Here is an 18,434-nt window from a genome sequence, read left to right on the forward strand (position 1 = left end):
CCAACATCTCCCTATTTCTCCCTTCCCCCATTCCCTAGCAACCACCATTACTCTGTTTCTATGAGTTTGATGTTTTTAGATTATACATACGAGTGAGGTCATATAGTATTTGTCATTCTGTCTGACTTATTTTAAGATAGTGTAAATTTAAAAGTAAATAGATTCTGCCTTATCATGTTTTTACTTTTTGTTATTTGTCTATTTAATGGCTAATAGTATGATGTAATATTATAATGATACTTAGCTATCGCTCGTCTTCAACTAACTAAAAATAGCTAATAAAGTATTCACATGTTTATTTCACAAAGTTATGTAGAATTTAAAATTGTAATGTAGGAGTAAAGCAAACATAAAAGTTTTTATTTTTTTTATATTTATTACAAAAATCAGAGGGCTTGTTTTTCCTTTTTTTCTTTTAAAATTTAATTTAGGTGGGGAGCATCTGTCCTCCTTTGATTAAAATATTAAGATGTTAAAATTATTTTTTGAGCTGCAGGTTCAAGAAATATCATACAAGTGTGAAGTTTCACTATTTGGATAAATTTTTAAATTAAAATGAACACTTTAAGTACAAGCAAAATGACTATCTATAGATCCAGTGACCTAAGGATATGTATTTTTAAGAAAACTTTTTATTGCAAGTTTGTGTTAGGATCATTTTCTAACAATTCCCTTTTCTTTATTACACAAATCTTACATGTCATTGTGTTTTTAAATTAACTTTAGGTTTTGTTGTTATATTATAAAGCTATTTTAAAATGCTATATTGAAAATTATATTTCCTTTTAGAATATAATGTAAAGAATTACCCAGTGCTTATTATACTTCAGATATAGAGACATCTACTTTTTCCATAAGTTTTAAGTACCAATAAAAAGTTAAAACCATTCCCCGTTCCTGTATGATTTTTTAAAAGTGTATGTATTATTAATATATAAAAATCTCAATAAAATATGCTTTGTTATTGTGCAGAAATGATGGCATTTTCCATTCTATTCATGTTGTATATTTGTACTTGCCATTTTTAGAGGTAAAAACTAATGTTACATCCTCTGTTGTTTTGGTAATGACAGTACACAGAATCACAATAAAGAGGGATAGAATTGGCAATATTATATTTTGATTGTGGTGCACTTACATTTTCAATTTTCAGTAATGTGAGCACATAAAATCAAATCAAAAGAAAAATGAAACAAGATGAAGAAAAATAAATACCAAAAATGTTGCTACTGTTATATAGATTAAACTCAATTTAGGGAAAACTAATCAAATGCCATAATCTTTAGTAAGTTTAGTTTGGGAAGATAGCATTTCTAATGTACTGTTCCCAATTAAATGAGGCAGGACTGATTTTTTAATTAATTGGAGAAGTGCGTGTCCAATAATCGTGCTTGCCTTCTTTTAAATACGGCGTAATGATGTGTTTTAAAAACTTAACTTTTGAAAAAATGATCTTTGATGTATGTTTATATTCAACTTGACTGCATTAGTTTAATTTTGGTTATATTTTTGACTTGCAGATTGCTCTGGGAACAGTTACTAATGTGGAAGAAGCAGTGAAGTGGATAAGTTACACTTATCTTTATGTACGGATGAGAGCAAATCCATTAGTATATGGCATCAGTCACAAGGCTTATCAGGTAGAAAACTCATTTATAAAAAAAGAAAATCAAACCTTCTTTTTGGTTCTGTAATCCTTTCATGCTATGAGGATAAATATTTGCTACTTCTGCCTCATCTGAAAAGAGTTAGGTATCTGGAAGAAAAACAAAGAGCTGTAATCTTTTTTAGAAAATACTGAGGAAAATTAAATTTGCCCCCTATTTATTTCACTTTATTTATAATATCTCTTTTCCCACTGATACTAATAACTTCATCTTTATATTATTATCAATTTATTATTCACATACAATTTGTTATTTCCATTGAATACTAATACTTTGCTGTGCTTTTTTTCTTTTTTTAACCAAGGTAAATTGAGTTTTTGGAATACTCCTGACACGAAGAAACTTAAAGACCACCTGTAATAATAGGCTAATGTTATATGCAATCTATTCTTCTTATCAAGTCCCTCTAAACCCTTATTTCTAAATTAAAAGGTGGAATTAATGAGTTATTATCTTAACAGTTTGGCGGCTGGGATAGGTCCACTGTGCACATAGACTGAGATCAGATACATGTAGTAGGAGCTCTTTTTATGAGCGCTACACTTGTGTGCCACATGGCTTACAGATTCTGTGAGATCTTGTCTTTTCTTTAGAACTCTGCTTTTTACACTGTAAACACTTCCTAATTACAGAAAGAACCCTGTTGTTGTCTAATGAAAACATTATTTCACCATCAAATGGATATTCACTAGTGTTAAGTCGAAATTAACAAGGAAGCTGAATTTAACTTAGAATTGTAGTTTTCCTGCGTTAACTGATAACTTAGTTTTCATTTATATTCTGTTGTGGTACCAAAGCAGTTGCCAATCTTGTTTTTCTTCCTTTTTCCTTTTCCTATACAGCAGATTTGAACATGGGGAAATTGAAACGTAAGACTTAAGAGGGAAAAAATATAAGAAAAACAGCAACAACAACTAGTTCTGAAGCTATTAATCTGAAATCATTATGTTTTTATACTTAGGCTTACTGTAATTGGGGTTTAACTACCTTTTTTCTCAGTTAAAATATGTCCTATTCCTCAAATGGACATTTTCTTTTATAGCCAAGTTGTTGTCCATTATAAAATCTAGGTGCATTATAACCTGTAACCTTAAAAGTTTTAAGGAGTATGGCAGTAGCTGTTCTCATCACAAATACGAATTTGTGAAAATGGTTAATGGCACTATGAAAATACACTGAAGGGGTAAAAGAAAACGAGACACAACATGTATTCTTATGGGCTAAGCCATCTCAATTCTCGGAGCAAGATAAACGCATCAATTGATGTTTTAAGTACTAGGTTAATATCAGAAGTCATTTTTCTATAATTTTCTAGAATAAAGAAAGTGAATTTTTTTATTCTGAGATGTGTAGTTTTACTACCTTCACAGTTCAGAGAATTTTACCTTCCTGTTTGTTTTTTTATAACTTACGTGTTTTCATTTTACTACTCAATATGAATTTGCAACTACTATACTCTTGTGAATCAATACAGGTCATGCAGTTTAACATATTTTTAATGGTTTAGTAACATGTGATTAATAAAATGTTTCCATAAGATGAACCTGACATACACAGTTTATCACTTGTAGCAAATAATTAAGACTTTTTGTGTTTGTTAATATGATTCTTGACTCTGTCATACTTCCCTGCAGCTGATTTTTTCCTTTGCTTCATTTTTCTGATTTTTAAAGTTATTTGAGCTATATACCACTCCCCCCTTCTCTTTAATGGTCGTATTCCATTTTATTGATCAGAGAATGATCTTTAGGATCTGGCATGTGTGCGTGTGTGTGTATGCGTATACATATATTCACACACGCACATTATAGTAACAAGAAAACTTAATAAATGTTCTTTCTTCTTAGAAAAGACTGTAATACAGTAGTTTCAAAACTATTCAAAAATTCATTAGCATATTATTTTACTCTTTGCTGCTATTATTACCATTACTATTATTATTATTATTATTATTATTATTATTACTATTATTATTGCTAAGAAAATCGGTTTTCCCACCATGAGTGATGAAAACTGCTAGAACACTACAACCATATTTTTGAAAGGATAACTTTGCATATTTTTTTTGTATATTTTTAACTTTGACAGAGGAAAGCACCCTCACTGTCATTTCTCCGAATACAGATAAAGTAAGAATACAGTTCGATATTTTTAAATCCCTATTTATTTTAGTGTGTGAGGGAGAAGACAATGATATTTTTCTTATAGCTGGTTTCTGATCTTTATAATCATAAAGATAATAAGACCACATAAGAATTTCAGATTCCAAAATATTACTGTCTGAAGATAACATACGGATTGATGATTTTAATGAATTTTATAGCTTCATTCCATTCAAACCAAGTAAATTTGGGTTTATTTGGTTTATTTAGGGGAATGAAATATTTTCTATTTATGTCCTAAATTTATAAAAATATACTTTGTTAAAAATTGTTTGAATTAAAACATCAACAAAAATTTTAATTTTCACAAATAGGTATAGATGACTCTCTAAAGAAATAGGATGACTACCTAAAAGAAACAATTAAATGTTTATATTTTTTCTTTATAGATTGACCCGACATTAGCAAAGCATCGAGAACAGTTGGTCATTGAAGTTGGACGAAAACTAGACAAAGCTAGGATGATTCGTTTTGAGGAGCGAACTGGATATTTTTCCTCAACCGATTTGGGTAGAACCGCCAGCCACTACTATATTAAATATAGCACCGTTGAGGTATTATACTGAGTGGGACAAATACAATCATATGTTTGCTATTAGATGCAAATACTTTGTAGATATCAACACATAGCATTAATGCAAAATAACAAAAGCTACTAATAGAACAAAATGCTTTTGTCTTCTATGAATTCAATAACATATACTCAGTAAAGACAAGAAAAAAAATAACACTTTGAATTTTAAGGACCTTCTTGCCATCTGTTCACTCTCAAGCCTAAACAGTTGAGCATGTTGGTGGAACCTATGGAATGAATGCCTGAATGATTTTAAGTGGGAAGTGATAACTTAATAATATTATTGAAGAAAAAGTTGAAAAGTTAATTGCAAGTAATTGGTAAACACTGACCAAAGAAGACTTAGAAAAACTAATAAAATTATCAACCTAGCTGTACCATTTGGGCAATTTAAGAGATTTTCGAAGGAAATTTTGACTACGTAATTATAGCCTTGCTTGTTGCCTTTTAACAGTCTTATATAAGACTAGGTATCACTATAATACTTACATTTTAAAGAGTACATGCATGTCTTCATGTGTATTTAATGTATATGTATGTGCATATATATATTAATACATGGGAAAACTTAACAGTGATTACCTGTGAGGAAGACTTAAGTTTGAAGAGAAGGTGATGAGTTAAGGTGAATTTTCACTCTATATTCTTATAGAGAGAAAGTTTGAATTTTTTTCTTATATTCATTTTAAGTTTTGTACTTAAAATTGTCTTTAAAATGGAAAAGTAATAAAAATCATAAAGTGAAATATCTTCAGACATATGAACACCTAGCCCTATATGAAACCTAAGTTTTGTACTTAATTTAACATGTGCTTATGTGTATAGGTTTCAGAAACATTTTCATGTGCCTACTAGCTTTTCCCCATCTTTTCTCAAACTTTATATTTGTATAGCACTTCAGGTTTCTTCAAAGCCTTTTAACATACATTCTCTCAAAACTGTGATATGTTGGTTCCTCAACCGAAAACATTTTCTGTACACTCTACTGCTTTCATCACCTATTCACGTCCACTCATTTTGTCCACTGAGTAACCCTTTTTTCTCATTTGTCTACCTGGTCATGTGTTGGTGCCAAACTACTTCTTAAGGCCTGTTTGCAGCTGTCTTTAAGGAACTGTGGACTTTCTTCAGCTTTGTTTTTATTTGTATGGGCGTTTGTTGATTGTTTTCTTCCCAGTTTTCTGAATTTCTATATTCCCTCACTAGTAATATTTTGGTATCTTCACCAGAATTTTTAGGTTAAATATTTTTAGTTATTCCTCTCTGAATTATATATGCTATATAGTCCTCTTAAATTTAGTGAGTGGTACAGATATCCATATCCCCATGCTGAAAATGAGCCAACACTGTAATGTTATGCTGAACATGGTTTTACATATCTAACGTAGGTTTCATTAATTGATTTTATTGCTCTTTTTGTTTCTTAAGATCCTCTAGCTAATTATGTTTTAGGAATATTTTTTTTGTCCTTGATGAATTTGATGATGTATAAAGCAATAATTTGGAATAGTATGCCACAGACATCATAACTCTGCATTGTCTGGGGTTCAAATGTTCTTTGAGAATATGTGATTTATAGTCACGTTTTTAATTTAAAATATTTTACTGGACCTGTTTTAATCAAATATAACACTTACTTCGATAGACCTTCAATGAACTCTTTGATGCTCACAAAACAGAAAGTGATATCCTTGCTATAGTCTCCAAAGCTGAAGAATTTGATCAAATCAAGGTAAGATTATTTAAAGCTTGAATCAAACACATGTAACATATATGCATTCACTCATTTATAAAAGCTTATAAGTAATTGTTGTTCTTGATATAATATAAGCTGTATGGCACGTCACATCTGGAATACTAGAAAATGCTCTTCCATTTATCAACAATGTCCACTATCCTAGATTATGATGCCTGACATAACTATTCTCTCTACTGCAAATCAAATGTAATTTAAGTAGATTCTGCAATAATGAAACTATCGGAGAATATAGTGTATAGATTTTTGTTTATTTGCAATGTAAGCTTCACTAAAGAAAATGTGAAGGACATTCGTGATTCAAACTTACATATGAATTTTTTGTACCCATATTATAATTTAATCTTATTAACAGTGAAAACTTTAATACTTTGAATCATAGTACTTCACAGATTTAAGCTATGAATGTGTTATCCCATATAAAAATATATGACTGTAATGAATGCATCTGAAGATAATTCAAGTTTGCCCTAATCCATTTGGGCAGAGGTTTTACTCTGGTCAAATAAAAAATGAAATCTCATCAATTGAAAGATGGTGAGGTCAGAAGATTTAATTTTTGAGGCATATCAAATTTTGATATGTCAATGGCAACTTTAATATTGGTGATGAATAATGAAATGTAATTATACCATCCTCACTATAGTTTCTTATTCTATGTTATTAGCTACCTGTGAAAAAAAATTATTTTAGTATACAAAAGGAAAATGGAAAAAAAATCAAATGGAAACCTTTTAAAAGCATTCAATGTGGTTTAATTTTAATATAAAAGTGTCAGTGAATCAACCCAAATAATCTGTGAAAACATTGCTTCTTCCAGGTCAGAGAAGAGGAAATAGAGGAATTAGATGCCTTATTAAATAATTTCTGTGAACTCTCAGCTCCTGGAGGTGTAGAGAACAATTATGGGAAAATAAATATCCTACTTCAAACTTATATCAGCCGAGGAGAGTTGGACAGTTTCTCCCTTATATCAGATTCTGCATATGTTGCACAGGTACGACTATTAATCCCTTCCCATTTTTTTTCTTCCTTGTTTACTTTTAGAGATGCAGGAATAAATTCATGCTATACTGTGAATATATTGCATTATGACATGCTACCAAGTTACTATTTTATCTTAGAACTAGTTCTGTTTAATTTGGACAACTTTTATGCCATCTATGTTATTACATCAGAAATGGGAGTGGGATTTGGTGTTTAGCATGGCTCTTTTTAATACTGCTATTGTTTTTATTTTAGAGTTTATAAATATCAATATCTGATTTTTCTTTTGCTTTGAATGATAAAGTTCATTTCTTTTACTTATAAAGGGCAATAAAACAAGAATATTTCAAGCGGAGAAAAAAGATTGTGAAACCATTGTAGTTTTCCCCACGTTAGAAATATAAACAATTTTTTTTACCATTAAATAACGATTTATAAATAACCTCAGACAATAGATTCAGTACAAGTCTCTGATTTAAACAAAAAAAAAATTTCTCTTCCCTGATGTTAATGCTTAAAAATTGAGGACTTAAAGAAAATTACTTCCTAAATCGCAGCTTGTTAAATGTATAAGTTTTTTAAAATACCATAAATAAAATGTTGTAATATTTATGTGTTTATATTCAAGCCTCCAGGTGAAGTAAAATAGATTATGTTTTGCAATATTTACCTTTCAAATGAGAAGTTTCCTTTACAGACATCATTTCTTAAAAATATTCTTTACCTTAAAAGAATACTTTTTTTTTTTTTGAATAATGTATCGTCTAAGTTAAGGAGAAATAACACCTTAATCTTATTTTAAATATAGAAACTATTGTAGTATGTATCTTATGTTTGTAACTTTATTCTAAGACATTATAAAAAAAAGTATGTTTGTGTTAGATTATTATAAACAGCCATGAATACTCAGGAGTGCTTTGATAGAACTATAAACATGAAATATTTACAAACATGAACCAAGATATGTTGGTAAACAATTTGAATGAATGTAGTAACTTAAAGTAACCAAGAAACCAGGTGATAATTTCATATGCTATACAAAGTAAATCTGGATGTGATGAATACTTTTTGTTTTTTGGCATCTTGTATAACATTTTTCTGCCATAGAAAATTTATACATATTCTCTAAACCTAAACCTTCTATAGGATTCATTGTTTTGACTTACTTTGTTTATATATTTTCCTGAAAAGTAATATAATATTGTAATTTTATATTTTCTAATGATTTCATATTGAAATAGTGATTTAACTAAAATGTAAAGCTTTACTGGGTTGTGGATGAATAATCTGGCCACATTTCTGCTTGATTCAAGATTATGAAGATACTTATCAGAGACTGATAACGAATTACTTTACAATAAAAGTTATGGTTTCTTCATGATTGGTGCCTAGAAAGTCAATCTCAGAACATTAAGGTTATATCTCAAAGCATCCCTGATTTTTCTCAAATACCTATTATAGGTTTATCATCATTGACTGCATTAGATAAATTGTTGTTGAGTTTATTTATATTTTAAGTTTTAGCCATCAGTAGTTCTACAGGCTCTGTGCAATGGCACTCCCTTCTATATTTCTGAAACTTTGTTCTATCAGCCTCTAAAATAAATCTTTGGCTCAAGTAGCCTACGATTTTATAAAAGAGCCTATATTTAGCTTCTCTAAACTGTACATGTCAGAGATTTTGATCATTATTCCCACTCAATTTGTATCATTCCAGATAAAATATCTTGTTTATATCTTGTCACATGGGATTTCTCCTTCCATTCCTTTTAGCTTTAAGGGAAAACTGTAGATTCTGAAATATACCATATTTCCCCCAAAATAAGACCTAGCCAGACAGTCAGCTCTAATGCATCTGTTGGAGCAAAAATTAATATAAGACCCGGTATTATATTGTATTACGTTACATTACATAAGACCTAGTCTTATGTAGACCTGGCATTATATATTATTATATTATAATATATATTATATTATATTATATTATATTATATTATATTATATATTATATAAGACCGGGCCTTATAGTAAAATAAGACGCGGTCTTATGTTAATTTTTGCTCCAAAAGATGCATTACAGCTGATTGTCTGGCTAGGTCTTATTTTTGGGGAACAAGTATAAATTATATACATTCAAACCCAGTTGGGAAAATAAACCAGGCAGTTTTTTACAAAATCAAATGGGAATGATGTAGGAAGACCTATTTGATACACATAATAATCAAAATGTTCACTTTATTTATCACTATCTGGGTCTAATAACAGCCATCCTGTCATTATTAATGGGTATCAGAACTGTCTTCATACTTCTAAATACATTTTTGTTCTTAAATTTCTACTAATGCAACACAATGTCAATTTGTCAAAAGACAGGTACACATTTCATATAAAATAAAACTGAAGTCCATACCTCTTATGATCATAATTTCAGATTTTCACGTCAAATCATCTGCTATAATTTTGACCAGACTAAAAATTCTTCATTTTCAAATACAGATATCATTAGATATTATGTCTCCAAGTGCATGATTTTAAAACCAATCTGGAATAAAACAATCTGGGAAGTTAATGATAGAGGGAAGGAGCCAAAACAAATGCAGACTAACTGCAAAGGTATAAAAAAAGTCTCAGTCATTGTAACTTTCTATATGTCTATTAATGAAGTTATTCTCAGACCACTGAATTTCAAATCTTGGAATTAAGTTTGGAATTGTTTAGACCTGGCTTTGAATAGATACTCTGACACCAAGTATCTGTGTGACCTTGGTGAAATTATTAAACTCACCAAGGTTCAGTATCTTCATCTATAAAGTTATAATATCAGAACCAATCAAATGCAATTGTTAAATTAGGTAATATACGTAAAGCAGTTAACATATTGCTTAGTTAATAGGAAGCCATTAATATGGGTAACTGCACTCATCAGTATTTCCTTTGTCACCCTCTCACACTAATTTTGCTCCCTGACTGGATTCCAGAGTCTTCCTTATTTCCCTAAATAGCCTTATAAACTTAATCATTTCACTATACTAAGCTTTTATATTCGAGATGGCGTCGAGATGGCCTAAACACTTTGCATGCCTTTTGTCTCTTCTTACTTCCTTCCTAGTTATGGGGTGTAGAGAGGAGCTTTTTTAGAACTTAGAAATAAGGCTACTCTTTGAAAGTTAAACACGATAATGTCCACATAAAGGAAGTAATTATTCTTGTGTAAAAATAATAAAGATAATTAGGGTCATATAAAAATAAATGTTGCCACAATTAAAGGATGCAGCTGGACAGACTTTTTTTGAAACTGAATAATAAAGTTATTGACAGATTTAAAAGTACATGTTACCTAAGCGTCAGTCCCCACTTTTTATTCTTCAGAATGCAGCTAGAATTGTCCGTGCTCTTTTTGAAATTGCTTTGAGGAAACGTTGGCCCGCCATGACCTACAAGCTCCTGAATCTTAGTAAAGTCATCGACAAGAGGCTGTGGGGTTGGGCTAGCCCTTTGAGACAGTTTTCAGTCTTACCACCACACATTCTGACAAGATTAGAAGAAAAAAATCTTACTGTGGATAAACTGAAAGACATGAGGAAAGATGAAATAGGTAAGAAGGAAGCAAAAATGTTTTAATGTATTGTTCTGTGCACATAAAATATTTTACCAGATGTAAAAGTAAAGTATTGTGAATTTTCACATTACTCAGGATAAATTTTTGTGGAATTCCTTTTTCATTTATCTAAATTCAAACAGAAGCCCCACCAAATTTTATGAAATCACTTGAAAAAATTAGCATTTAAAATGCTTAGATTGTCACACCCTTAAGTTGAGTATTATACAGATAAAATCTGAGCTATAAATTATGAGAATTAATCATGAGGTTTATTCTCAATTGATTTCTTAATATTTGATTCATGTCAAAGTCTTTTGTTAAGTATATCAGCAGTATTACAGCAAAAAAAAACCACGTTATGTCAACTCTACATATCTAGAGAGTTTCTAAATGAATTTCATCATTACACATACATATATATCTTTAACCCAGTTGTTATTAGTGTGTAAATAGCATTTGGTTTTCTGCTTTTATCACATAATATTGAAAAATTATTCCTATATACATTTTCATGTAGCATAACATTTTATTGGACAAACATATAATGCATTGATTAGGTAATATTTCAGATTCTAAATAGAGTAGACTTTACACATGAAGGGAGTCAGGCTGAACAGAAATAAGAGCGAGGATCACTGCTGAAAGGTCCAAAGATATGAAGAGAGGCTGATATAGTTACTTCACTTGTAGTAACAAGAATACTTCTAAGACAGAAGGGAAGTGTCAATAAAAATAGAGAGAAATTAAGGACATTAACTATGGAAGTTGAGAGTACTCACATTGTAATAACGTGTAAATATTTTATCAACATAAGGAAGATCACTTTTGGGGTGATCACAGATTTGGGTGAACATAAAACATTTTGATTTATTCATAAATGTGCTACAAAAATTATGAAGAGCCAAGACGTACATGAAGTATTGATACTATAAAATACAATCTTTCTGTTTAGTTGCTAGGACTAGAGAAAATGTGTATCGTAAGTCACATCTGTTTGTGACCCCCACCCCCACCCAGGGACTCCCATACATAATCAGTATTTGACAATCTGATCATTTATGAAAAGATGTATAAGTGCTTAATTTTTGCATTAGATATAGATTGACTATATGTAATGTTTTATCTTTATGTTTTCTGGAAATGGGTATGGATGGATGAGTTGTGTTTTATTACTAAAGCATTTCCCATCATGGTTATAGAGTTCTGAAATAGACCTTGAATAGAACAACAACTCTTTTCAAAAAATACTAAATATTTTTATAATGTGTCATAAACTAACTAGGAGAAAAGAGGAACTATTTATAGTAGTTTAAACACTATTAAGTCTCAGTAATTTTAAGAACCCTGTTAATAGCTGAAGAAACCTTGATACTGGTTTTCTGAGCTCTGAATTGCTAATTCAAGTTAACTATTACAAAATATTCAAACATGCCAGGTCAAGAATGTCAACTATTCTACATAGCAAATCATAAAACAGGCACTAAAATCACCTCCTCTGAAATCCCATTTACAAGTCAGATTATATTGCTTTTTTTCTGACTGGATACATTTCTTCAATGTGATGTTTTCCTTGCAGGTCACATGCTGCATCATGTGAATATTGGACTCAAGGTCAAACAATGTGTTCATCAGATTCCTTCTGTTACAATGGAAGCATCCATTCAGCCCATCACACGGACCGTCCTCCGAGTTACACTCAGCGTCTGTGCTGATTTTACTTGGAATGATCAGGTAGAAGTGGAAAATACCTATCTCAATGTTCAGCAAAAATGTCTCTGCTGTAGGTTCAACTACAGCTTCTTACATCTGTCCTCAAGGCATATAGAACATTTGCATCGTGTATATATATGTGAGTGTGTATATATGCAGACACATATATATGCGGTTGTTAAATTAGATAATATACGTAAAGCAGTTATCATATACATATATATATATGATTCATTCAAAACATTGTTGTAATATTTCCTCTCATCCTCAAGGAAAACGTGTGATATAATATATGTTAACAAATGAGACCTCAAGGGCTGGCTTCACCCTTGTCCTCCCCAAGAGGCTTGGGCCTTGGTCCCCATCCCACCTGCAGGGAGAAGGGCTCAATCCCGGGGGCCAGGATCTTCACAGAAAAGCCGGTGTCCTGAATGACAATGACTTCCTGTCCAGTGGTCTCTTCTCCCGGCTCAGCCTCATCCAGCCCATTTTCCCGGGGCAGTTCGGGGGACCCCTCTTTTTTCATTTTCTCTATGATATCTTCATTTTTGCCATCTCTAATTATTCTGTCATTTCAGCCTACCAAAAATTCAAGATTCTCCTTACAGAAAGAGCCCATTTTAAGTCCGGATGTTTCTCAAACTATCATTCTCTTCTTTTCTTTACATTCGACTTGTAGAAAGAGTATTCTACATTTCCTCCTAGGTACCTGTTTCTTTCCTGCTGACACCACTACCTCAGTGATCACCAAAGGCTGACTGGTTGCCATTATAAATGGCTTTTTCTTAGTTACTTTCTTTACTTCTCTGAACATTTAGCACTATACGTAGTCCTTGAAGATGTCCTTCCTTGGCTCCGGTCACATTCGTGTCTCCATTTTTACCTTTTCTTCTATACTTTCTTCAATACCTAGATGTATATATGTATGAAGATCCACCCTGGATTCTCTTCTTATTCAGTCAATATTTTTAAAGGTCTGTCTTTGTACCAGTTACTGTGCAGAGAGTCCGGTAGTGGAAACATTATAGATACAAGGCAAAGAAGACTCAGTCCTTTCTTTCAAGAAGCCAGTCGGGCAAGACAAGTTAATTAATGATTGTAGTAAAACAATGTCTACTTTACATGATTATCATTAAGGCCTAGTTAAGTGTAAATAAATACTTTGTGCATTACATGATATTAGCACATCTTTAAATGAATTTTATTCAATATCATGATTGAAAATTACCCAACCATAGTCCTAACCCAAATCTACCATTGGTCTGCAAGTGTTCTAACCTTTAATTCCTTCAGTTTCCTCATCTGTAAACATAATAATAATAACTATTATTTCTCACAGAATTTGTAAGAACTAGATGATATAAAATTGTATTTAATATTTCTATAAATAAAAAGCTTTACATAAAATATAAAATTATAGTTGGCCATAAACTCATATTTCAAGTTTTATATTTAATACAGTGTTTTTGAAATGTAGAAGTTTTATATTTTTTTACACAGTTTTCTTCTCTCAGTATCCATAAGTCTCCTATAACTTGGTTTAATTCATTAGTAAGATAGAGCACTTAATTGGTGTTATAGTTAAATCTCTTAGTTAGAATGCTGTTGGCTGCAACAATAGAAATCTGACTTGTCTCAGACTGACTTAAGTAGCTAAGTATATTTTGCAAAAAAGTCTATTGATAGAATAGGTGCTCAGTATGATTGAGACTTCTGTTAATCCTATCATTCAGGACCCGGAAGCTTTCTATCCTTTTGCTCTGATGACGCTGTTACCTACTTCCCAAATGTTTTTATGCCCCTTTGTTCACATTTAAAGAGAGAAAGAAACAGCACCTCATTGCACCAGCCCAGGGCAAGGACCATAAGACCTTTTCTTCAGTCTGATTGGGCCAGTATTGGGCATGTACCTATCCTTTATCACAACCTGTTTTCAGAGGGATGCCATAAGCTTATGCTAGTCAAAATCTTCCCAGGAAATGGGATCACCTTCCCCAGAGTCACATGAGAGATTGAATACTTCCATGTTTCCCCCAAAATAAGACCTAGCCGGACAATCAGTTCTAATGCGTCTTTTAGAGCAAAAATTAATATAAGACCCAGTCTTATATTACCGTGTTTCCCCGAAAATAAGACCTAACCAGACAATCAGCTCTAATGCGTCTTTTAGAGCAAAAATTAATATAAGACCCAGTCTTATATTACCGTGTTTCCCCGAAAATAAGACCTAACCAGACAATCAGCTCTAATGCGTCTTTTAGAGCAAAAATTAATATAAGACCCAGACTTATTTTACTATAAGACCGGGTCTTATAATATAGTATAGTATTGTATAATATAATATAATACCAAGTCTTACATTAAGTTTTGCTCCAAAAGATGCCTTAGAGCTGATTGTCCAGCTAAGTCTTATTTACAGGGAAACATGGTAAGTAAGACTGGGCTTTGTTAAGAAAAAAAAAACAAGAAAGAGAGGAATGAATACATGAAAGATGGTATCTACCCAATGGAATATTATTTGTCTACAAAAAGAAATGAAATACTGATGTATACTATAATATGAATGACCTTGAAAACATTATAGTAAGTGAAAGAAGCCAGTCACAAAAGACCATATATTAAATGAGTCCATTTATATGAAATGTCCAGAGAAGGCAGATCTATAGAGAAAGAAAGTAGACTGTGCTTGTCAAGGGTTGGAAGTTGGGAAGATGGCGAAGGATAGACAGTCACTGCTAATGGGTACAAGGTTTCTTTTTGGGGTGATGAAATTATTCTAAAATTATATTATGGAGGTAGTTCCACAACTTTATAAATACGTTAAAGCCATTGAACTTTATACTTGAAACTTAAATTTTTATGTAAATTGTATATCAATAACGCTATTAAAAAGAGAGAGGAATGGGTGCTGGGTATGCAGACAACAATATACCATAGTTGAGTTACAATATACATAGTATTAGGATACTGTTTTTTTTCCTAGGTCCATGGGACAGTAGGAGAACCCTGGTGGATTTGGGTAGAAGATCCTACAAATGATCATATTTATCATTCAGAGTATTTTCTAGTTCTTAAAAAACAGGTAAATAGATATGTATGGCTATATCCTTATTATGTTGATATCATAAAGAGAAAATAGAAGCTAACAATTTTTGCTTTTACCTATTTCTCTATAACTTCTAGTGTCATTAAAGTTTTACTTTTTTAATATTTCTGTGTGGTTTTAAAAGAAAACTAAATGTTACAGTATTAATATATTCAAATGTGATCTTATTTTGAGAAATTACATTTTAATCTTTATCATGGTTTAAGGCATGGGTTCGGGAGGGGTGGAATATGTCAAATGGGTTGGATAAATAATAAAAAAATAAGTTAAATAAGAAGTAATAACTTTAGGTGTTACATAAGCACCGTACTAATAGTATTGAATCACATTGTGAAAAGGGCATTGCTTTTTAAATTCTCTCCGTTTGATGCTAGCACGTCTAACTCTGATACTTCTAATTCCTCTTTTTATCAAAGAGAAAGCAAGCTTCAGGCTGGGAGTCTTGGGTAGGCATCAGTAGAATTTCATATCAATGTTTTGTTTTCATTGCATTTGTCTTCATGGTTACCTTTTATTTATGCCAAGTGGTTCTGTTTTTCCACTTATGGCAGTGATAGAATTTAAAGAAAAATATTGAGTAACTAATCTGGTAAAAATCATGCAGTTAAATAATTTAATGAATAAAGTTTGGGGAATTATGATAATGAGTCTAATTGGTGACCTGTTAATACCTTGATGATATGCATACGTAAATAATGTGAATTGAGTATAAATTTAACCTTCTGTTATATCAAGTAATTAGAAATCCAAGCTATTTTCTTTATCTTTAGTACATATTGCTGTATACCATTGTCTTATAAGTAGACTAATAAGGCCTTTATGATATTAGAATATCCATTTTCACTTTAAAATCTTTATATCACATTAGGTCATTAGTAAAGAAGCTCAACTACTGGTATTTACAATCCCTATTTTTGAGCCTTTGCCTTCCCAATACTACATCCGAGCCGTGTCTGATAGATGGTTAGGAGCGGAGGCGGTATGTATTATCAACTTTCAACATCTGATTCTGCCGGAGAGACATCCTCCCCATACAGGTAACATTGATGAGTAACTTGAATCATTGATTTTAGGTAATTGTTTTAGGTAATGTTAAAGAGAGTCTGTGCTTTTAAGTTGTCTGACTCTGAATCAAAATCCAACTTATAATAGTACAAGTTCATTTCAGTTTCCATTGGCTACAGCAACAGTGCACTTGACACTCTAGTATGATCAGTTGTCTAACAGATCAAAAGTAGTTTGTTATGGTAACCATTCTAGTACTGAAGTTTGCAAGTGATTTACATTTTTCTACAAATTGGGGTAGATTTAGTTTTGTTCTGTAACATGCCTGTTTTCATACACCTGTCATTCAAATTGCTTTTCTGATTGCAAAAGAAAGATATAGCATTATAGCAGGCTTATGTGGAACTCCTCTGGAAAACTGTCCAATGTATCAGTCTTATAAATGTGGTAATGGGGGAAAAAAGATTTGCGACTAGTATATAAGAATTTATTTTAAGCTGTTTTATTTACCCTCTAAAAAGTTAAGGATTGTTCTAATCTATTCCTAAGATACAGTATTCAGTATTGTGCATATTTCCCAGTTATTGTTTAATAGTACCTGCTGTGTCTTTTCAGAATTACTGGATCTTCAGCCTTTACCAGTCACAGCTTTGGGGTGTGAAGCATATGAAGCGCTGTACAACTTTAGCCACTTTAACCCCGTGCAGACACAAATATTTCATACACTGTATCACACAGACTGCAATGTCCTGCTTGGAGCACCCACTGGATCGGGAAAGACTGTTGCAGCTGAATTAGCCATTTTCAGAGTCTTCAGCAAGTACCCTACTTCGAAGGTCTGTTTGAAAGAATTACATGTTTACATTCAATTAGAAAAGGCATTTAATAATCTTTGAATTAGTCTGGTCTAAATATATTGCAGGACTCAGTGAGTAGCTTTGTAATTCTCTTAGGAAGTTTTTTGAGGCGGGCGGAGGAGGCAGAGATCATTGTTCAAATAATTAGCCACAAGAAAATTTACCTTAAACTTTGGAGTCTTCTAGTTCGATCTCCAAAGTACACATGGATGCTCACATGTCCTTTCATCATTATAAGATATCTACACTTTATTGGTAATTTCATTGTAAGATACCTAATTGGTAGCGATATTTATAAGATATGTAATGATTCATAATCCAAATCGTTTGGCTGTGAAGGAAATGCTAATACTTTAACAAATATGTTTGTTTATACTCAGGAAATGTAGCTGTTTTTCCACTTTTCTCCAAGTGGCCATGATATCCTTTAGTTAATATAAAATAACATGGCCAGTCCAATAAGTATTGATTTTAAGCATTCTTCAAATATGAAGTACTCACAGTTTAAAAACACTATTTTGTAAGAAAGCTAATTCGTATGTTGGATTGGAATTATGTGCTATTTTCTTGATCATTTATGATTGCAGAAATGTTTTAACTTCCTTTTTCAGTGATTTCCAATTAGTGGCTCTTCTTCCCTGCTTAACTTTAAGTTGTCCTACTTCTCAGTCTATTATGTGATTATTGATCCATTAGGAGACATGTTAATACACCAGTAGAACTCTACTCTAAATTTGAAACATTTTATAAAGGAAAGATTTTTTTTTTGTTTAGTGAGTAATCTGTATGTAAATTTGGATTAAGACCAGTTGTTTTTTAAAAATAAATAAATAAAAGGTAGAATACCTAAAATACACAACTGGCATCTTCCATAAAATCTACCTTACAATTTAAACAACCAGATTAATTCTCTTCAGAATTTCAAGATTAGTAAATGTCTTCAGGAAAGAGGTACAGCTCAGCTCTTCATCATAATGCCAGGAGTAACTTTTGTTTTTATCTGAACCCT

At 31.5% G+C, this 18,434-nt stretch overlaps 1 protein-coding gene across 2 annotated transcripts in view; it reads left to right on the plus strand.

Annotated features, from left to right (window-relative positions):
- Positions 1-18,434, plus strand: part of ASCC3 (activating signal cointegrator 1 complex subunit 3) — a 303,631-nt gene that overhangs the window by 187,199 nt on the left and 97,998 nt on the right. Inside the window, exons 17-25 of one of the 2 annotated variants that reach the window (XM_081040509.1) lie at positions 1,521-1,640; positions 4,219-4,383; positions 6,049-6,135; positions 6,980-7,156; positions 10,516-10,741; positions 12,324-12,478; positions 15,441-15,539; positions 16,432-16,600; positions 17,184-17,404. In XM_081040509.1, the coding sequence (XP_080896635.1) occupies positions 1,521-1,640; positions 4,219-4,383; positions 6,049-6,135; positions 6,980-7,156; positions 10,516-10,741; positions 12,324-12,478; positions 15,441-15,539; positions 16,432-16,600; positions 17,184-17,404 (1,419 nt within the window). The remainder of the gene's footprint in view (positions 1-1,520; positions 1,641-4,218; positions 4,384-6,048; positions 6,136-6,979; positions 7,157-10,515; positions 10,742-12,323; positions 12,479-15,440; positions 15,540-16,431; positions 16,601-17,183; positions 17,405-18,434) is intronic. The other variant, XR_013992773.1, reaches the window with a different exon arrangement.

This window comes from Rhinolophus hipposideros, assembly GCF_964194185.1.
Source record: "Rhinolophus hipposideros genome assembly, chromosome: 3".
Classification (NCBI taxonomy): domain Eukaryota; kingdom Metazoa; phylum Chordata; class Mammalia; order Chiroptera; family Rhinolophidae; genus Rhinolophus; species Rhinolophus hipposideros.